General features: G+C 32.9%; 1 protein-coding gene across 1 annotated transcript in view; it reads left to right on the top strand.

The window, feature by feature from the left end:
* LOC113391766 (uncharacterized) overlaps nt 1–23274 on the top strand; it is a 31256-nt gene extending 7982 nt beyond the window's left edge. The window contains exons 2-3 of the mRNA XM_064219882.1: nt 21418–21512; nt 22802–23274. Coding sequence (XP_064075952.1) covers nt 22889–23236 — 348 coding nt within the window. The 5' untranslated portion in view covers nt 21418–21512; nt 22802–22888 and the 3' untranslated portion in view covers nt 23237–23274. The remainder of the gene's footprint in view (nt 1–21417; nt 21513–22801) is intronic.
* The last annotated feature ends 226 nt before the right edge of the window (nt 23275–23500 follow it).

A 23500-nucleotide genomic window follows, 5' to 3' on the forward strand; every position in this document is an offset into this window, starting at 1 on the left:
AACTGTCTAAATATGTCTGAATCTTATTATTTTATATTAGTTGACTTGAGATCGATTTTTTAGATTAGGAGACTTGAGAACAAGATTAAGAATTAAATTGTGACAATTATACAATATTAAAGGATAGCAGGGACTTGCAAAAATATAAATTACTAAGTCACGAATTCAAAAAATCCGTAATTAAAAAGGATTTAACAGAGTAAAAAATCATTTATTCAATAAAATAAACATAATAATTGTATTGAGAAGATGCGTAATGATCATTTTATATATTATACATACTAATGTGACAGGATGTCTGTGTATCTCGCGTCTCGTATCATGTGCACAATTCGCCTACGAATAATTATATCTAACGCGTAATTGTATATTGTCTAGTATGTTTTTTTAACTTGACCTGTATCGGAACAATAAGTGCGGCGGAACTTTCATCCACTTTTTAACGGATGTCGGATATGTACAATAGGTTAATTGTTGGTTAATTTATCTAACATATTTTAAATTTTAGTAATATAATATAGTTACTGAAATAGTGTTAAGATTAATTAAAATAAATATTGTTTTACGAAGGGGGTGATAAAAATGTTTGTTTTCGAGTGGGAGCGCTCTAACGGCTGGATACCATCCTTCAGTTGGCCTTTATTGCTATTATGATATACTAGCTAACCGTCCCGACTTCGCACGGGTTGAATATGGGGTTAAAGTTGTCACACACAACTCCACTGGTTTGCGAGTCGCACACCATTAAAGCTTCCAGTCGTATTTATTTTCGGAGATCTTTAACAATGATCGCCATATTTAATGCAATTTATATAAATCTTTGATGATTTATACATCTAAACCTAGCTCATGAATCATGAATCGCTCCGTGTTGATGATAACTGTATGAAAATCCTTTCGGTGGTTTTTGACTTTATCAGATATAGACAAACAGACGCAGCTGTGGGATAATGTTTTATAAAAAAATATGATGTAATGATCACGAGTCGTGGTCATAGCTATGACCGTGCATGAACTCTGAAAATGTATCTACCGTCGGCCCCGTGTCAGACGGTAAGGCGGCGTTGGATTATTATGAAATCGTCTTGACCGAATTATCGGCCACTGCAAACAACCACGCGGGAGACGTAACTATAGTGTATATCGGTACAGACAAGATATACCCTACTCCCTCACTCCGATAATCCAATGTGATCGGAGAGTTCAGGGGAAGACCTTGAGGGTTTCACAGACACAGAAGCGTAACTTAATTTTAAGAGGTCTTTTTAAAATCATATTATATAGAAATATTTCTAAAAAATGGTTTACAGTGTGAGCTCAATAAGCTTCTGGGTACAATCCCAAGAACGATCTTCTGGAAGGCGTGTATTGTTTATATTTTATATATATCTTTCATTTTATAATGACGTCTTTTGTATGTTTTAACCCACCCCGGCTTTACAGGGTTACGATAAGGCTCTATATACAACTTTTCAGATTGAAGAACAAATGTAAAAACAAAAAATATTCTTTGTCCGGTCAGGAAAATTGAAATTCTCCGCTTTTCTGTACTATAATATTAACACGTATTATACATAAATCCTTCCTCTTGAATCGCTCTGTTTAGTGATGAAAACCGCATTAGAATCCGTTGCGTAATTTATATGATCTATGTATATTGGCGGAAAGCGACTTTGTTTTATACTATGTAGAGATGAATTTAAACTTGTATGTAATTTTTAAGCACATAATAATAATCGATGTTTAAGTCGATATGTGAGTGACAGAATAATATAATCAGTCAACTGTAAAGGCAAGCTGCGGGCAAAAACTAGTTAATGTAAATTTATAGGACTGTACATACACCCGTCGGGTCCGTCAACAGACATAAAAAGGGTTGAAGCACGGAACACCGATGACAGAAATGGTACAGAACTGTTTAGAGAAAATACTTTTTTTTTTATATATAGAGGTGACACGGCCCATTCGTTGGAACGAGTGCATCTTATCAGATGAGTGTGTGCAAACCCAGACATGCACTGAATTTCCTTGTGCTTAATTTGTGTTTATATTCCATCTCGTGCTCGGCGGTAGAGGAAAACATCGTGAGGAACCCTGCATGTTTCAAATTAAACTCTGCCACAAATCTGGCATGTCTACCTCCAAACCTTCTGATCAAATGGAAACGCCTTAGCCCAGCAGTCATTTACAGGGTACATTTTTAAGTTATTAATGTTAACATGGGGCCTTTCAATTTGAACATAGTCATTAGAATTCTTAACAAATTGCCGACGATATTGAATAATAGGGTCATACCTAATAAAGGACTCATACCCTATTATTCCCTTTAACTACAATGAAGTGTTAATAATTAATTGTGTTTAAGCAATTAAAATAAAGGTATAGTTCATTGAATTAGGCCGTATGAGCACTTCAGGGATCTTTTCCTTTTATGTACAGTATTTCAATTACCATCAATGGTAGGTTGAAATAGGTGAAAAGTTCATAACATTACATACATAATCAGCCTGTAAATTTCCCACTGCTGGGCTAAGGCCTCCTCTCCCGTTGAGGAGAAGTTATGGAGCATATTCCACCACGCTGCTCCAATGCGGGTTGGTGGAATACACATGTGGCAGAATTTCGTTGAGTTTTCCTTCACCGCCGAGCACTATATGAATTATAAATACAAATTAAGCACATGTAATTTCAGTGGTGCCTGCCTGGGTTTGAACCCGAAATCATCGGTTAAGATGCACGCGTTCTAACCACTGGGCCATCTCGGCTCAATAGTTCAAATGATCTTATTTGTGGAGCGTAGAATAAGTAACGAAACAGAAGATCAACCTATTCGTGTTATGTCTCCGAGTCAAATTGCAAAAAAGACAAAAATAATCCCTTTTCAGGATGGCGGAGAAATCTTGTTCGACAATTTCAAGTTTTGCTTTTTGGGCCTCAGCCTACGTCCAAAGATTTGCCTTGCCTTGCCTACCTCGGTTTATCTGCATTTATACGTCACGTTTGTCCATGCAGTGGCTTTCGCTCCAATGAACACGACTGCCATTTCTATTCGATTCTCAGTACTGTGAGTTGAACTATTCACCTTGAAAGGGCATTTCACAATAAGCTGTAGCTATTGTTAAATTAGCTATTGTTATTGTCAAAAGGAGTCATAACTAGACAGAAATGTTACCCCTTAAAGTGTTTCGTATAATAGATGTTTTAAATAACAAGCATTGGAGCTTTAATTGTTGAAACTTTCAATTACAAAGGATAAAAATCAAGTAGCCTCTGATTTTTAATTGTTACTTAACAAGATTATTTTAAATTTAGAGCCGGTGGTTAGGACGCTTACTCTTAACCGATGATTTCGGGTTCAAGCCCAGGCAGGCACCACTGAATTTTCATGTGCTTAATTTGTGTTTATAGTTCATCTATAAACACAAATTATGTCTAATTTCAACGAAATTCTGCGACATGTGTATTCCACCAACCTGCATTGGAGCAGCGTGGTGGAATATGCTCCGAACCTTCTCCTCAAAGTGAGAGGAGGCCTTAGCCCAGCAGTGGGAAATTTACAGGCTGTTAATGTAATGTAAAAAATATTAAATTTACTTAATATTAAGTTTTTGTGCCAGCTCGTCTGGGAGTGAGCCAGTGTAACTTCAGGCACAAGGATCTTCAGGCATAACATCTTAGCGCGCACTGATTTCATAATCAATGGTTAATATTTGTTACAGCTCTAATGTCTTTGTGCGATGGTGACCAATTACCATCCGGTGGCACAGTTGCTTGTTTGCAGTTGCTTAAAATAATTTAAAGAACCGGTAGGAATGTCAGTAGCTATAGTTACTCATCTCAATAGAATAAATTACGTGTAGCCTATTCCAATCGAAGTAGGAATAAAGATACACAATCTTTAGATTTACAGCTATGTTGTGCACTACTAAGAGTTTATGATTAATATGTCTTTATTTATAATACAATACTTAATTGCACTATTAATTTCGTTAGCAAATCCTTAGTGAGTATGATAGATTAATCAAGCTATCAACCAACGACATCGCGTCAATTTTCTGAAGACACGTACTTGGTCTTACAAGTTCCAAGTTCTTTTACCTCTCGTGTTTATCCAACGTTTGAAAAAGAAAACAATATTATTGTGAATATAGGTAAACAGTATTGTTGTAAATATACTGTGGTAACAATGTAAGTGTTGTAACTATGTTAAAAACATCCCGAGGGGAGGTAGTCGTGAGCCCTTTTTATCTATGTTTTTATACACTTGTCGTAACTCGTAAACTCCGTGATGGACAATATCCCGAATAAATATAGCTCTCTTTTGATGAATGCTCAGTTTCTTTGTCCGAAGTAATAATGTACCAGTTTCGTAACAGTGACAACCTTGAAAAGAGAATGTTTAGAACTTATTCCGCCACGCTGTTCCAGTGCTGGTTGCTGGATGTGTAGGTATGCAGAAATTCATTTGGATGTAGATTTCCTTTACCGTCGAGCACAAATGAAATAAAATATACTTTTGCTTGCTTATACTTTTGATTACTTACTAAAATTTCCCGCTCATGATACATTTTTCTCTAAATACTTTTAGTCTGGTCTGGTCTGGGCTTTTAATTTTTGTCTCGATTATGTTGGCATATTATGCCATCATAGTATAACATAATATCATTAACGCAGCGCTGTAAGGATAACGTTAAAAATTAAACGATTTTTCATGAATAATTGGTAATTTTAAACGACTACAGTTTTAAAATTGCATATTTTTCATTAAAATGTCACCTAAATTTCATTTTTTCAATACTAACAATAATTCAAAACCAACGTCCAACCAAATTCCAAACAGCCGTATATGAAAAAAAAATGTCACAGATTCACAATTTATATTATTTTAATCATCAATATATTTTTTAGAACCATGCAATTAAAGAATAAGATTTCATTTAATAAACAGTTTTTGAGTCCCATAAAATTTAATTATCGAAAGACTAGATGTTTATTTATTTTTTATTACCCATAAAATTTAAATAAAAAAAAGATGTATACATTTTTTTTATAAACCGGAAAAGACAAAAAACACTCATTCCGTTTTTGACACGCTCTCAATCATTTCAAAATATATTTATGTAATACTAAAATTGTTTTAACTGTATAATGAACATTTTTACCTTTTTTTATTATAATATACTTTTGTAAACCGATTTTAGAAACGTTCTTGTTTAGAGTCGCGTGAAAAAAAAATCAAAAAATGGGATTTGGTATTTATTTACGTCACACGTGTGGAGTTCGTTTTTGAGTAGGTAATTATTACACTATATTTATAAATCCCGTTGTGTTGTGTTGTATTGGTTTGAATAAACCCAGTAAAATGTTTTTTTAAGTATAATATTATGCGCTATTTAGAATATTATTAGCTTGACGATATCTTACATAAATACTATTTATAGTCGGAAGTTTTATTGTTTTCCTTATTTACCTATTTATTAACAATATTTATTTATAATTGACATAAATGTCATGTTAATGTTTTTTTATCTTTATTAATGATTATAATTGTTATTTTACTCGTAACTGCCGCGTAGTGTACAAACAACTTATGTCATTTTGATTACATTATAAGGTTTTTAAAATGTAGTAATTATCTGTGGTACTTAAATATTGTAACAAAAATCTTTGACATACACACATTCGTCATACATCCATAACCTAAGAATATTTTGATTGAAAACGGTTTTTTTTTGGTTTTACTAAGTATAAGTTAATTGACATATGGTAGACCGTACCTTTTTAATAATTCATAAAAAATATTACTTTAGGTACTAAAATTCAATATTTATAGTAAAACCAACGGGGAACTTCTAGTATTAGGTATAAATCATCCAGAAATTAACATCAAGAACTAGAATATTCTGTGATAACACAAAAAATAAATTCTAGCCTAGTCGACGGAATCAATTCGTTGCTTCGAGAACCCGTTCGAGAGAAAGGCGACGTTGCCGCTCCGTGCATCATAACACAAAACACAGGCGTGGGGCTCGGCAGATAGATTTAGTAGTTCTTTGCACTGTGCTGCCTGCTACGTGGTTATTGGTTTGGTAGATGTTGATGATTCCGGCTTCTATATTTAGGTACACCCATTCGCATTTCGCAATCGATTTACTATCTTAACAGTAGATAATAATAATGTAAAACTGTTTATCTGTCGTGACATAAAATTATCCTTATTAGAATCATTTTTTAACTTCGTAGATTACTTCGTGCGTGATGAAGATTAAATATCAAGATTGTATTTTAAGTCTTAAGTATTGTTCTATTTGTAATGTTTTATTAAAAAGTTTACTCCTACACCTGGTGGCTCAATTGAGGCAACCAAGTGTGTAAAAGACCTTATGATAAACAAGTTTGGTTACATGACAACTTTAGAAAACGCACATTTTAAACTAACCCTATACCCCGTTTTTATTTGACATTATTATAAGACACGACTTAAGAATAAAATTGAACAAAGTGACAAAACGAAAAACCTTATATGTCATTGGCAGAATTATTGCACACTTGTATTAGAGCTAAAAACTACGCATAAAAAAAAAACAAAGCTATACATATTCGCGCAGTGAATGATTCTGGATTATTAGGAACAAAACAAAAGATTAATTATATTGCGTTTCGTTGTCGTATCAATATATATATATATAAGTTTAATCGAACATAAGTATATTTGTTGTTATATTTAAAATTTAGGTAAATTTTAATTTAGAATCAGAATTAAAGATATTGAATATACTTAAAATAATTTCTATGTTTGTAAATAACTGCGCCCCGAATAAATATATTATACAATATTCTTAACACACATCACAAATTACAGATATTATTTTCTAATTCATGTAAAGTTTGTAAATACATCGTGTTTGTTTATATAGGCTATTCCAATGGAAGTAGGAAAACAAACCTCAGATTTACGTATTTCATGCGATTTGCCAGTAACTCAGCTATATTGTGCACTAAGAGTTTGTGATTAATATATATTTATTTCTAATATAACACTATTTCACTTAACTACTTATTTCCACTTTAATTTGCCTTCCAAAGCTCCGATAACAGTTTCGTCGATGTTCAGAACGCCATTTTTTTCGCAAATCCATAGTGAATATCATAGATTAATCAAGCCCTCGACCAATGGTATCTCGTCAATTTGCTGTCAAATTTTGTTTATTTGACATTATTCCTGTTATGGTTGGAATAGACTATATAACTCTATAATATAGTTTATTTAGTATTTATCTAACTGACTATATAAAGTTAGCAACTTGTGATTTTAATAATAAATATAAACGTGAATCGCAAGTAAATACACGGTCTATATATTATATTAATAATGTCGGTATCATTGTTTGTTGAGGAAGAATTTACTTCCGCGACTGTCAGATCTGTTTTTCCTATAGACATTTCGATTCGGCGTCCTTATAACCGCTTCCGTAAATTTATAAATATAATACTCGTATCAGATGTTCCGTACAACAGACGGCGCGGCTATCCACATATGCAAATCTATTGTTTGACTATAGTTGATTCGGACGTCTGAGTCCGTTTTTTAGTATTAATTTAATTTAGTTAAACGCGTTACAGTTACAGAATGACAATGTCAAAGTATAAAAAAAAAAGATTCATACTTCAAAGCAAACGCAAAACAGATTATAAAAGTAAGTAAGTATTGGGTTTACATAATTGATATCTAGAATTGAACAAAATCTTCGGCCTAGTTTAATTTCGAGTCCGGCTTTTTTAAATGAGGGCGACTTACAATATACGCGTTTTATACGTTTATCATTTTAAGCTGTACAAAACAAAAGGCGGATTTTATTGAAACAAAGGAATCGATAATATTAACAATACCTAAATGACAGCACGTTTTGACGTATGTATATAGTAAATAGACGCGTATTATATATTTGTATTCGTCTTAGTTGCTTTACAATAATATTTCACGCGCTCCATCTCCCTTTTGATGTATATTATACCAAGAGCTATATTATAATTTATAGTCGATGTTTTGACGTCGTCCGTGGTCGAGTAGTGTGTACACCGGTTTTCATGGGTACGCCATTCCGAGGTCCCGGGTTCGATTCCCGGCCGAGTCGATGTAGAAAAAGTTCATTAGTTTTCTATGTTGTCTTGGGTCTGGGTGTTTGTGGTACCGTCGTTACTTCTGATTTCCATAACACAAATGCTTTAGCTACTCACATTGGGATCAGAGTAATGTATGTGATGTTGTCCAATATTTATTTATTATTTACTTGTGTATCAGTTGCAACATTCCAGAAAGATAGCCTCCATTTGGTGGTAGGGCTTTGTGCTAGCCCGTCTGGGTAGGTACCACCCACTCTTCAGATATTCTACTGTAAAGCAGTACCAAGTATTGTTGTGTTGTGGCTTGAAGGGCGAGTGAGCATGTGTAACTACAGGCACAAGGGACATAACTGATTAGTTTCCAAAGTTGCTGGCGCACTGGCGGTGTAAGAAATGGTTAATATTTCTTATAGCGCCATTGACTCGACTTATAGGACCTCTGGAATATTTATTTTCTTTGTTATATTAGTTAGCGAGGAAAACTAATCCATAAAACAGGGGATTTAGTATACATTGAGAACGATGATTCAATGAACTATTCTTATAAAAGTCTTATTTGTCGATATTGAAAGATTATTACAAAAGTTCGTTATTTTTTTCCATCGAACAAAGTCTCTTCATTCGCGTAATGATTTCCTAAACCAGCTGTTATAAAACCTCAGTAATCCCATTCAATATTTATCTGTAACATAAAAGCATTTAAACTATTTTTAAAATGCAATTAAAAGTTAGTTTGGCCGAACGCCATTGCGATTTTATAGGACCACTTCGGTAAATACAAGTTTTCAAATCAGTAATATAACATCCCACAACGATGTTTACTAAGGAAAACGAATGAAGTCATAGATAACAGCCTAGCTATTTCGTAAATAATGCGAGAGACAATCAAACTGAAGTAAAAATATCAATAATATTTACACAGCACGTGTGGCGTTTGTCCAAAAATGTATACGTCATTTGTCGTTAAGTCTTTTGTAGCTTGTTTTGGTTTTAATGTAAATGTTTGTTGAGCTGTATTTATAAAACGTAAACAAAAAAATGCAAATACACTATTTAACAATTGTTTTTTTTTTTATAATGACTGAGCAAGACGAAGAGAGTGAGTCGTAGGGGGAGATTCGAGTTAAATCTATACAAACATATCTGTCTTTGGCATTGCACCGAATTTGATGAAATTTAGTATTAAAGCAAACTTGAACTCCAGGGAAGACCTCTGACGATGAAGTTATTTTTTAAAGATCACAAGGTTTTGATGCATTCGATGGGAAGATTCTTAAATATACGTAACGTATGTACATAACTATAATAGGTATAATTTGAAAGTCCACCCAGAGTTATAAGTAAATATTATATAATCTGTATATTCGTTAACAATTCTGGCGATGAAGCTAAGTTAGGTAGTGTCTGTTACGAGGATCTCTACTAATTATGTCAAATATCTATAATAATCAGAAATGTCAGAAATATTGTCGTCTCATTCGAAGCTGTGGCACGTCTCACTCCTTTGGAAGGGGCGTATTGTAGGGGGGTGAGATTCCAATTTTAAACTGCGACGCAATAACGCCAGCCGCCCCTCAATCCGGGGACGCTGTCAAGGGCATAAGGGCGAATAGCATAATACAAGTTAAAAAAAAGGATTTAGACATTTATAAGTTATAGTATACAAAATAAATAGCGTTTATTATTCATTATAAAGATTTTACGTTTAAAATATATATTTATTTACATTACTTAATGAAATACAGATAAAAAAAATTGTTTAAATTTCAAATCGTGAACGCGTGAATGCAAACAACATTCCTTTGTGTTACAATACATTTAAAAATATGAAGTTAATTATTTATGTATTTATTATTTATAGGAGAGTTATGTTACTTATACGATTCCAGGATTAGTCCAGCTGTGGGAAAACAACGTTTATTTTATACAAGTTCTGAAATAAAAAAAACTTAAGTATTTTTTAAATATTAACCTTCAAATATTTTCGTATTTAATATTATGTTTATCCTTTAATAACAATAAAGATCAAGATCTGTCACTTTACAATTCGACCTATATTTCGACGCCATTCAAATGCTATTCAAATGATATTTCAATATTTGCGACGCAACAACTCGAGTGTTGTTACTTGTCATTGCTTGTAGCGGAAACGTTACGTGGCTACTTACTATGAAGTGGTGCCTATGTTAACTCGTCGTTTTAAGATCTGCAGCATAAGCGTAAAATATGAATGAGAGAGAAGTTCGTTAAAAATAAACGATGTCGAAGAGTTTAATTATAGTCTTTCAATTTCGTCCTTTGCCATAAAACGAAATAATAAAAAAAAAAGTTGTCAATATTGAAAAATCCGCGAAGAATTTTACGGACACAAATATATCATGAAATAAATTATTAAAATAGCAATCCAAATTAGTCTATACTCTATTCCAATGGGAATAGGAGAAAAGATAAATAAACAACTTCGACCTTGAATTGACATGACATTTTAGTTGCACTAGTGAGGAGAAAATTATTGAGTGAATGGGTAAAGAATGCCAAGGAACGATATATTTTATTGGTTTTACGTAATTTTTTAAATAAATTTTATATAAATTGCAAGAAAGGTACATATTCAAATTTTTAGATAGCTGCATTTTAGGCTTAAATAAAAGTTTGGTCGTTAGTTTTGAATTGGATCGTGGTATTTCGCAAATAGCCTTATTAACTTATAAAGAGGTAGTTATTTTCAGTGATAAGTCATAGAAACACACTCAAGTCACTCACAATTTCATTTATATGAATAGATTTTTATTCCATCATTAATAAACAGAAACATTGTATGTTTCAATAATGAAGTGGCCTTAGTATTGCATAATACTAAGGTTTTGAATAAATAAAATTTTATATATCTTTCAAAGAAACTCTTACTTTATCTTATATCTAAAACGACTTTGACCTTGAAATACATTTCTTGGAATAAATTTTTTTGAAAAAAAAAACAAAATGTAATTAGAAATAACATATCTTAATCTTCAAACCGAAAAAGTAATGTTCAATCAGCGTAGGCCGTGTTGATCGCAAATCAAAAGTCAGTAGGCAAAAGCAAAAGGTCGTAAATACTAAATCGGTTACAATTACAGTTCGCTTAAACAAAGCCATAAAACAGTCGTAAGAAAAAAACTTTTGATAATTCCGAATAACATCTTACTTTTGTATTATTTTCAAAACTATAAATTAAGTGTTGCTTTGCATAAAACTGATCTATATTTTAAGATTTTTTATTTCTGTAAAATGAATTAATTCTTTTAATTTTTTTGACTATACCTTACTATATAAAATAATAACATTTTTATCGAACAATATGTAACTTAATATATTATATTTCTATATTATATTATAATCCATATTATAACCAATTAAATAAATATATATTTAAAAAAAAATCTAAACTGTATGTTAAAACTAACATAATATATTTTTTATGTGTATAAATTTATTCATTCTCCATTCGTTTAGCGAACATCCTTAGAGAGGCCTCCATTTTAATTGTTCGTTCATCGAAAAATGGCGTTTTGAATGTCGGCAAAACTGTTTTCGTTACTTTGAAAGACAAATTCGAGTGGATCGTAGTTAAGTGAAATATTGTTGTACTAAAAGTGAAGATGTATTAATCAAGAACTGTAGTAAATCATAGAGCGGACTTATCAACAAAACACTCGTGATATTGAAAAGTACGTTTTGTTTTGGTTCTTTCCTATTCCCATTGGAATAGAGTATATGTAGCCTTTAGATTTGTCTTATTAATACCAACTGTCCATTCTATATTAGCTCGCGATCAAAACAAGCAACTAAGTCGAAACGTCGGGCTACATACGTACAATAAACTTGTAATCGCAGCCACAACCCAATTTATATATATTTGAATTGTCTCTGTGTTCATTTATATTAGTTATAACTACCTATCTCGGCTTCTCACGTAGATTAAGGGTCTGAATAAAATATTTACATTTAAGGACAGAAATTTAGGAAGAACGTTTTAGGAACGCATAGACAACAATGGCAATGAACACTCTTGTCATTGTTTTTTCAAATAACTGTCAAAACTTATCCATCTCTAATCACACTGACAATCAATACTTAAACCGATCATAAAATTAAGCTGTTCTACGAGTTATTTTAATACTATTGTACTCTATAATCTTAAATATTGCCATATATAGTTGCAAAAATCTCTGCCATTCCTCGATCGATTTGTTCTTATAGAAGTTTCACAGAGAAAAATCTGAATCAAGAAAGTGCGTTAGCTTGCAGTAGTGTCGTTGGAATAACAATTTTGTAACCAACACGTGACCCGCCGGCCTTGTACCTAAACAATACAAGGAAAACGTGACGTCGTTTTTAATAATATACTTACATAATCGTCATTTTAATAATTGTGCAAAATCTGTTTTTTCGACAAGAAACTTTGAATTTTAAGATTAAATCTAATCAAATAAAAAATATAGGTATTACATTTTATTCATAAGTACTTATATAGTTTGCATTTGTATCTAGTCATTTAATTTAATCATAACGAGACTTCAAATGTTTCACATAACCTAAAAATCGGATTGCGTCCCGCGCAAATATACCTGTTTGACGTAATTAAAAATAAACATACCCAAAGGTACGAAATCTATAAATTATATCGTAAGACTGCTCTATATCAATGTCGTAACAAATTTTACTATCTAAAATTAAGTTAATCTAGATTTATCTCGAAATAGTTGAACTTGTAAACAAGATAATAAAATCTCGCAACGTCGACTATTTTTGGGCAGATGACATGCGTTCATTGATCTGACGTGAAATTTAAATTTATTTTTATCTATGGTGATTAATAAATAAGATATGTATTACTTTAATTGGTGTGGGCGTGTCTACTTTATTTTAGTAACTATGTACATTCATTCTTAGTCATACAGTTTCTACGTGTATGTATAATTTTCATGCACGTATATTATTATAATATTATATAGAATAAAACTTGATAAATGAAATATTATTAATATAGGGTTGAAGGGTATCTAGGGTATAAGGTCTTTATATTTTTAATGTCAAATCCTCAGATGATAGCAAAAGTGAAAAAATCCGGTATTACGAAAAAGTGCGTCTTTTTTTAACACGTCAATAATAAATAAATAAAATGACAGTACTTTTGACGTATCCTTATGGATTTTAAAAACAATTCACTAAATACCCGCTTAATAAACTTCGCGAGTAAGAACACTTTGTTATTTTATCGATATTTTTGGACAGTTTTAATAGTGAAAACTGATAATTTTTTTATGTGTATATAACCTTCCGCTTTCTTGCAAACTGTGGTGGTGATTTCGTAAAAAGGGACGGTAGTGTGTTACTAAGGAGTCGAGGAAGCGCGCGACATTTGATTTGACTAATGAGCGTGCGGTGCTGGAGTTGGCCGTCAGATGGTACCAATCTACAGCCTATTCCAATAGAAGTAGGAATCAAGATAAACAAACCTTAGATTTACGTATTTCATGCGATTTGATTTAATAACGCAGCTATAAGACTTTATGATTAATTTATCTTTATTTATAATACAACACTATCGCACTTAACTACTTATTTCTAATATACTACTTAAATTTGATGTCCAAAATTCCGACAGTTTCGTCGGTGTTCAAAACGCCATTTTTTCGCAAAACCATAGTGAATTTAATTGATTAATCAAACTCTCGACCAATGATATCGCGTCAATTTGCTGTCAAATGTTGTTTATTTGGGTTTTCTCATCTTATGGTTGGAACAGAGTATATATTCCAAGAGGATATGATGTTAAAGTTGCTTATTACTAACGTGAGATGTCAAATGTCCAACATCATATGCGACAGTAAGGCTCTATAAGAATTAAAATTATCTTTAAATAAATGATTTAAAATAAATATGTGTACTGTTAAATTCGTATTTAAATATAAAGTAAATAAAAGGTAACTTATTCATCTATTTTTAAACGAAAACGATGAAATAAACATACACGAATAATTCATCCTTACCAAGCAATTTACCAAGGGCATTTCGGTTACGGGCTCAGGAATACGATTCCAGAATAATATTAAACTCTAATATTGAAACGATGTAACATATATTTTATGCATTCAAAATTGTACTCTAACGCCAAGTATTTAGAGTTCACGACGAGCATTATTTTCTCAAGGCTGATGCACAAGAACAACCGATTTATATCCGTCTCGCTCACACAATTTTACTAATACACGAGGTAGACAGAGAAGGATATTGTGTTACTTCGTATTTATAACTTAACGATTTACTCCAATAGACGCTCGTTATATTAAACAGCAAATTAAAAATGATGTTTTTGTTTATTTACTGTACTACGAACAATTTTGATATCAACGTTTCAACTACACCTTCATTAATTATATCGCAATCTCGTTTACAAACAACGCTAAGTAAGTAAATGATTTCAGTGTTGCCTAAAATGACCAAGAGATGTCGCTTTTTCACAGTAACAGATCTTTACGTAATAGAAATAACGTCGAAAACCGAATGCATATCAATCGAATGCTGTCCTTATAGTCTATTCCAACCACAAGAGGACGAAAACCAAATAAACAACGTTCTTCATCTGTGGTATTCATTATGGATTCGCGAAATAATTGCGTTTTGAACGTCGATGAAACTTATCGGAGCTTTGGAAGTAAATTAGAGTTTAAAAGTAGTTAAGTGGAATTGTGTTGTATCATAAATGAAGATATATTACTCAAGAACTGTTACTTGTTAGTGCACAATATAGCTGAGCTATGCGAGAAATACGTAAATCTCAGGTTTGTTTATCTTTATTTCTTCTTCGATTGGAAAAGGCTGTAGGTAATCGCGATGTTAAAAATAATGTCTAAATAATAAGATGTGGCTCGATCATTATTTTTGTCCCTAAAATCAAATGTTTCAAATGTTTTTATCGTTTCGTACTCAAAGGGTAAAAACGGGTCCCTATTACTAAGACTCTTTCGCCAATTATGTATTTCTGTTGCCGGTGTACCGACAAATAGTAATAACTAAATATTTTTGAGAGTGGCTCCTACACAACAGAGGCGGTTTTTTTGCCCTTTTTTAATCGATATCAATAAATGTGTTTTATAGGAGATTTGTTTGCAATAATGCCATTTCGTTTTCGTTGATTTAATAAAATGATTCCAAACTGTACTGTACAGCGTATTTTCTTTTCAGTGCGCTTGATAATTCACAATGAATGACATACGTTTTTAATACGAAAAAAATATAACGAATTAACAATATTATTAAATGAAACGAATTATTTCGTTATCGTCAGTCGGAACAGCCTATAGCAATTTGTTGTTTTAGTAGCATTCGTTTAATTAGCGAGCCGAGATGGCCCAGTAGTAAGAACGCGTTTTTTTTTGTTTGTTTTTTTTTTTTATAGCAATGGTTGGCGGACGAGCATATGGGCCACCTGATGGTAAGTGGTCACCACCGCCCATAGACAAAGGCGCTGTAAGAAATATTAACCATTCCTTACATCACCTATGCGCCACCAACCTTGGGAACTAAGATGTTATGTCCCTTGTGCCTGTGACTACACTGGCTCACTCACCCTTCTAACCGGAACACAACAATACAGTGTACTGTTATTTGGCGGAAGAATATCTGATGAGTGGGTGGTACCTATCCAGACGGGCTTGCACAAAGCCCTACCACCAAGTATGCATCTTAACCGATGATTTCGGCTTCAGACCTTGGTTCGGGTTTAAATCATGTGCTTAATTTGTGTTTGTAATTCATCTCGTGCTCGGCGGTTAAGGAAAACGTGAGGAAACTTGCATGTGTCTAATTTCAACGAAATTCTGCAACATGTGTATTCCACCAACCAGCATTGGCGCAGCGTGGTGGAATATGCTCAAGACCTTATCCTTAAAGGGAGAGGAGGCTTTAATCCAGCAGTGGTAAATTTACAGGCTGTTAAAGTAATGTAATGTTTAATTAGCGTACTGCCTTTTCCAATCGAAGAAGGAATAAAGATAAACAAATCTTAGATTTACGTATTTCTCGCATAGCTCACCTATATTGTGCACTACTGAGAGATTGTTATTTAAATATCTTTATTTATAATACAAGATTATAACATTGAACTACTTATTTCTGCTTTGATTATACTTCCTAAGTTCCGATAACGGTTTCGTCGACGTTCAAAACGCCATTTTTTTGCAAATCCATAATGAATATCACAGATTAATCAAGCTCTCGACCAATGATAGCACGTCAATTCTATGTCAAATGTTGTTTTTATTGGCTTTTGTCTTCTTATTGTTGGATTAGACTATATGTATACAATAGCTTACCGGAATTAGCTATGAGAATGTGCAAATTGCAATAGAAATAATCTTATAACTATAATTATTATTGAGTTTAATACATGTTTTGAATTTGAACTGAAGTTTAATATATTTCTCATTAGAAATTGTATCAAAAACTACGCGTTTGTTTGACGTTATATTTGTTTTTATAATTTCATACACGTTAGTAAATACGAGTAAACGTGAGCTGTTTTTTTTTTTTTATTCAATCGGTCGATTAAAGATAAAGGCAGTCTAGTAAACTGATAAGATATAAATAATAATTTCAACGATGAACATTGTAAACATATAAAATAGGGTAACATAGATTATATATTTAGTTAGAGCGGCACTACAAAATAACTAAAACGAGTCAACATTAGGTATATGTTTTTTTTTTGTTGGCTTTTATTTGTGCCAAAAGGTCAGAGACAGATTTCGGTCAGCATTACAGGCTCAAATTAATTTTGAAGGCATAATAGTAGTAGACTATTTTTAAATCCATAACCTTAAATAAATATATGTTTAATGGTGCGGCTATGCTTGACACGCGCGAAACGTCAAACGACTTTACTATTGTGCTTTGGACGCATTCGACAGCGATCGCTTTGACATATACGTAGGTTTCTTTTGAAACCTGTCATTTTTAATATTTGTTATTTCTGTTTATTGTAGATAAATGTATGATTATAATGATCTTAGTTACACAAGATATTAGACCGCATTGGATCCTCATTATAATAACATTCAATTATCGCCACGACAAAAGAAATACATCGTGTAAATGGGATCCTAATGGACAGTGATTCAGTAGTTTTTCATTCACACGATCAATAACAGATTATATAATAAGTTTATATTTATTGTATGTTTGAAACAAATATAATAAATAAAACTGAATTGTCTGTCTGTCAAAATAAATAGTTTTCAATTTGACAATCCATAAGTAACAATACTTACTCTATTTCATCCATAAGAGGACAAAAGCCAAATAAACAACATTTGACCAAATTGACGCGATGTCATTGGTCGAGAGTTTGATTAGTCTATGATATTCACAATGGATTTGCGTAAAAATGGCGTTTTGAGTTCCAAGGAAACTGTTCACGGAATTTTGGAAGTAAAATCAAAGTGGAAATAAGTAGTTAAGTGTAATAATGTTGTATTATTAGTATGAGTTATTAGCAAATCGCATGAAACACCCAAATGTAAGGTTTGTTTATCTTTATTCCGACTTCTATTGGAATATTCTATAAGTGTAATGCTTCTTTATTGAAAACAGGTTTTGATTTGATTAGTTTATTTTAAACTAGCTTAGGGTTAGGCTCAGGGTATAAGTGTCTATAAACGTTCATAATACACATATCTATTGGTCAGAATGTTTTTTTCCGCCATCTTCAACAATCCACGTCATATTTAAGACAGATAACACGTAACTTTAATGAATAACACCTTCATCGTGAATCATTACGTCCATTGGAAAAACGTAAAAAAATGATTTCGGTTGTATTTGAGTTTATCGCGCACAGATAGATGTAGATAATGATTAATATGTTCATGTTTAGGCAACCGATAGCGTTTATTTTATGATTAGCTGAAAATGTGAATACATATTTGGATAAGAGAAGTAGGTATCCCAAGATTTTTATTTATATACGATTATTTGTTAATATATTAATATTAAAACAACAGCATTTAAGTGAGCAGTAAATCCCTCGTTGGTCTAACGAGATGAGCCGAGATGGCCCAGTGGTTAGAACGCGTGCATCTTAACCGATGATTTCGGGTTCAAACCCAGGCAGGCACCACTGAATTTACATGTGCTTAATTTGTTTATAATTGATCTCGTGCTCGGCGGTGAAGGAAAACATCGTGAGGAAACCTGCATGTGTCTAATTTCAACGAAATTCTGCCACATGTGTATTCCACCAACCCGCATTGGAGCAGCGTGGTGGAATATGCTCCATACCTTCTCCTCAACGGGAGAGGAGGCCTTAGCCCAGCAGTGGGAAATTTACAGGCTGATTATGTTATGTTTTATGTTATGGTCTAACGACATGATATAAGGCCGCAGATCCTGAGGTTCTGCTCTCAAAGCTCCAGGTCGATCCGGCAAGATTCTATTGGGTTTCTCTGTCCAAAAATTCTCAGTAACAGCCCGTAGCCTGGTAATAATAATAGAAGTTTGTACACTCTCGTGCCTTGGAAGATACGTAAAGCCATTGGTCCTGTGGCTGAACTCTTTCCGGTCCCATCGGATTATTTGAGTGAGGGAATAGAGAGTGCACCTCTGTTTATGCGTACACCTGTGTGTTCAGTACAATAGTCTGCGTAGTTGGTGTGCCTCCCGTGAGATTTCGTGACCGATATCAGCCGGATGACAGCACTTATCGCTTAATAAATGACAATTTTCAGGATATTTTAAAATACGACGACGAAGCGTTATTTTGTTTCTGATAATATTTTTAGTATTTAGGATATCTTTTTCAGTTTAAATATGTAATGAAATAAATAAATGATAACATTTAATGTATTAAAAAGTTACAGACAGACGAACACGTCTCATGATTTTTATATGATTACTCGTCCGTTCGATTTAAACGGATGAAATTAAATTATTATTTGGTTAAAAATCGTGGCATCATCGGGTTTAACCTAAACCTTAGAGCTAATCAAGCACTCATAAAAAAAAAAAAAATATTAGCACTGTCGCTTAGGAACATACACATGAACAGATAAATTATATGTATGTATATAAATATAGCAATAAAGTCTCAGATATATCAATGGGAATTATTAAATTAATTATGCATATTTTGATCGTAGCTGGTAATACCGTTGCGAGAAGTTTTTTTACGGTGACGCACCAGGAAAAGGTTTGCGTCACCGTGACGTATCCGCCATTATTTCGAGTGACGTCTCTTGACGGCTGACCAAACTTTATATTTATATTTGACAACACATTGACGTGTTTAAAAAGTAACAATACTTTCTTCAAAATTTCACATAGAAATCCTAAATTTACATGATTTAAGATTACTTTAAGTTATTGTATTCCTTGAAATGTTTTTATTTGAGATTTTATATTGTTTGCAGAATCAGAATCAAAAATCAAAATATACTTTATTCAAGTAGACTTTTACAAGCACTTTTGAATCGTCATTTAACAAATTATACTAAGTGAAGCTATCACCGGCAGACAATATTATACTTTTTAAAGTTGACTTAGAGAAGTTTAACCTCGTAGTATTTTTTAAATCGATTTAATTAAAAAAGTCAACTAATTCGTCTTATAGTCACACGGATATACATTGCATCGCAAAATTGCGCAGTCGGTTGGTACTTGAGACAGACTGTCGTTGCTAAAATTCGGCTACGCGGACTTCCTTAAACGTAAACATCATGAATGAACTGATACTTACTTTTTTATGGTCAATATTGGCCATTAACCATCTTTGACTGCGCGTGTCAAGCTCTTGCTTAAGCAGCGAATCAAATGAATTTCAACATGCATCATTCTTAGGGTTAGGGGTACCCGAAGGGTAAATCGGGACTCTATTACAAAGACTTCGCTGTCTATCCGTCCGTCTGTCTGTCACCATCTGTATCTCAAGAACCGCGATAGTTGAAATTTTCACTAATTGTCTATTTCTGTTGCTGCTATAACAATAAATACTAAAAACAAAATAAAATAAATGTTTAAGGGGACTCCCATACAACAAACGCGATTTTTTTTTTGCCCTTATTTGCACGATATCATTAATGCCAACAGGTAGGCACTTGAAATGTTCACAAAATACTTAATTGTTTAATGTTGTATACATACTTTATTGATAAATAATATAATCAAAATAAAAACAATATTTAGGAGGATTCTCATGCAACAAAAACATTTTTTTTGCCGCTTTTTGCCCGAAATTAAATTCAGCATCAGGTAAATTCTTGAAATATTCACAAAATATTTCGTTTCATTGAACAATTAAAAATATTACAAAAAAATTACTTATTACTATTACTTTAGTGTAGCGTTGTGCATTTTTTTAAGGTTCCGTACCCAATATGAAATTCGTGTACATGGTCTATGGCACGAAACTCTTCGTGTGCGAGTCCGACTCGCACTTGGCCGGTTTTATAGATAATGGTACGGATCCCTTTTTTATCGTTTTTTCCTTTATACAATGCTGTGAATTAAACGAACCATGAAATTAACTTTAGTATATTTAAATAGCTGATAGAGATAAACATCTCTACTCCTCTCTTTTTAAATACATATTTTACTTGTTAGGGCTTTGTCCAAGCCCGTAGTTAGGTACCCATAATATATTCTATTTTAGTACTGTTCCAATTTGATGGTGAGTGAGCTAGTGTAACTACAAGGTACAAGGGACGTAATATCTTATACACTATTCCAACCATAGCAGGAGAAAAGTCAAATAAACAACATTTGACAGCAAATTGACGCGATATCATTGGTGGGATTTGAGAAAAAATGGCGTTTTGAACGTCGACGAAACTGCTATCGGAATTGTCGAAGTAAAATTAAAGTGGAAATAAGTAGTTAAGTGTAAGAGTGTTGTATTATAAATAAAGATATATTAATCATAAACTCTCAGTAGAGCACAATATATTCGGGTTATTAGCGAATCGCATGAGATACGTAAATCTAAGGTTTGTTTACATTTATTCCTACTTCCATTGGAATAGGCTATAGTTCCAAAGGTGTTGTTTTGGCAATGTAAAGGTGGTTAATATTAACATTGCCAATGTCTTTGGCCCACCGAAACCACTCCACATCAGGTAGCCTATTTGCTAGTCCGCCTACCTATACGAGATAAAATACCTCTGTTATGTTATACCAGTTTAAGCCAGATAAAACCAGTTTCTTAACAAGTAACTTTTCCTATTCATATTAATGTATTGTCTATTTTCGTTAATCTAGAAGAGGAACCCGGGCCGAGTGAGACGTCTGGTATTTGGGGTTCATTCGAAAAGCAATCCAACAACACAGCGAGCACCAATCACAGACTAAATAAGGTACAATTACACATACTTAAACATTTGTGAAAAGTAAAATAAATTGTTAATTTTCGATCACTTTTAAGCTTCTATTGGTATTTTGTTGAATTAATATATGTAGTAACAACAGAGTTAAAATTTATTGTCATCCGGACATAAGCAAACATATAAAATTTAGTGTTGGGCCGAAATTCGTTTTAGATTTGTTTTAACCGATTTTTTGCAGTTTGAGGCGAACGTTGGCATTCGGTCGAAATTCGATTTAAATGTCGTATGTCAAGACATCGTCATAAAACATGTCTATAATAACAGTGACATTAAATAAGACTGTAATATTATCTTGGTCATTTATTTTAATTAGGAAACCCTATTAAACCCTAACTAATATTAAAAAAAAGTCTAAATGAAATGTGTTCTTCTTATTAATCAAATTAACATCAGAAGATCTGTAACAGAAATGCAATAAAATACGGGGTTACATGTATCAATAAATATAATTGAACTAAGTTTTCAGTCAAGTATCGACATGTCACTTTCGAGAAAGTCTGGCGATTCGATTTTTTCATTTGAACCGAATATTCGGCCGAACGTCGTATTGGATTCAAACCATATTGAGCCCATTGCAGCATTGCCCAGCTTGAAATATTTTTCTTAACTGATTAACAAACATTGCAAGTGAAATAAAATCCTGTTAAAATTAAGTGAGCCAGTAATATAAGCGACACAAGGCGATAACCCAGGTCACGGTTGGACAAACATGCTTCAATAAATTACATATTTTATTGTTTCTAATAACAATTTATATTAAAGGAACATTTACTTGGTGGAAGCCTGTCTTAGAGGTATATCTCATGAGATATTCTACAGCCCTACAAAAGTACACAGTATTGTTGTTCAAATATCAAGAGTTGTTTAGTTTTTAGTAATTCTTAGAGCACTAAAGTCTCTGGGCGGTGGTAATCACTTACTATAAGATCGGCCATTTGTACAAATGCCTGCCTATATTATAAAAATCTAGTACAGTCTTACTAGTAGTACTAACTTCAATGTCCGTTCGCTGGGACAATGTATTTCCTACAGGTCTGTGGTTGAATGGACGTTAGATCTGACGACGAATTTTCGATAAAAAATTGATAATGATAACGGATATTATAAACGCGAAACTAACTCTGTGTTTTACTTCTCCACGCTAAGCCGATTTAGATGAAATTTCGTATGGAGATAGTTTGAGTCCCAGGGAAGGACTGGTGGCTCGTCCTTGAGATTTATCTCTGTCAATAGAATTACATTTCAATTTTCTCTTACAGAACGAAGAGCACCACTCCGATGTCGATGAACAAAACTGCTACACTGAAGTCGTATACTTGGAAGACGAAGAACAAACGTCGAAGAAAATGGAACCGATACTCGAAGTTCCCAAGCCACGAACAGAACCGAAAGAAACCCGAATATCGTACGAGTCAATGGAAACAGAGACCGAGGAAATCGAAAATTTTAGCAAATACGTTACGACTTTGTTAAAAAAATTACCGAAAGATTTGTGTACGCAGTTACAAATGGATATAATTAATTTGATTATGACAGCGAAGTTGAACAAAATGGCGAAACAGTTGGCGCCAAATTTGACAGCTGCCAATGTCGGAAACGCGTCGTACATACTGACGTTACCCAACGTTCCGGTTGGGAACTCAAGCGAGGGTATAAAATCGTTCAATAGAGACCCGGGTCTCCCAACGTTATAACGTAAACTTTAGCTTAGTATTATATTATTACAGAACTATACTGAAGTTTCATCTTTTATTTTTGATCCCTAACGATATTCCAATTTGTAGATTTTCTGTTCGACGTATGTTTTCACTGAAGCAGCGTGATTACCTCCAAGCCCGTCTCTTCGAGAGAAGACGCGTAAGGTCCTCTTCTCTTTATTTTTCTTTTGCGATTATTGTAAGTTGTTTGTTATAGGTTTTTTTTTGTAATTATAAGATAGAGATTCGTTTATCAGTGGA

Source organism: Vanessa tameamea, chromosome 29 (genome assembly GCF_037043105.1).
Source record: "Vanessa tameamea isolate UH-Manoa-2023 chromosome 29, ilVanTame1 primary haplotype, whole genome shotgun sequence".
NCBI lineage: Eukaryota > Metazoa > Arthropoda > Insecta > Lepidoptera > Nymphalidae > Vanessa > Vanessa tameamea.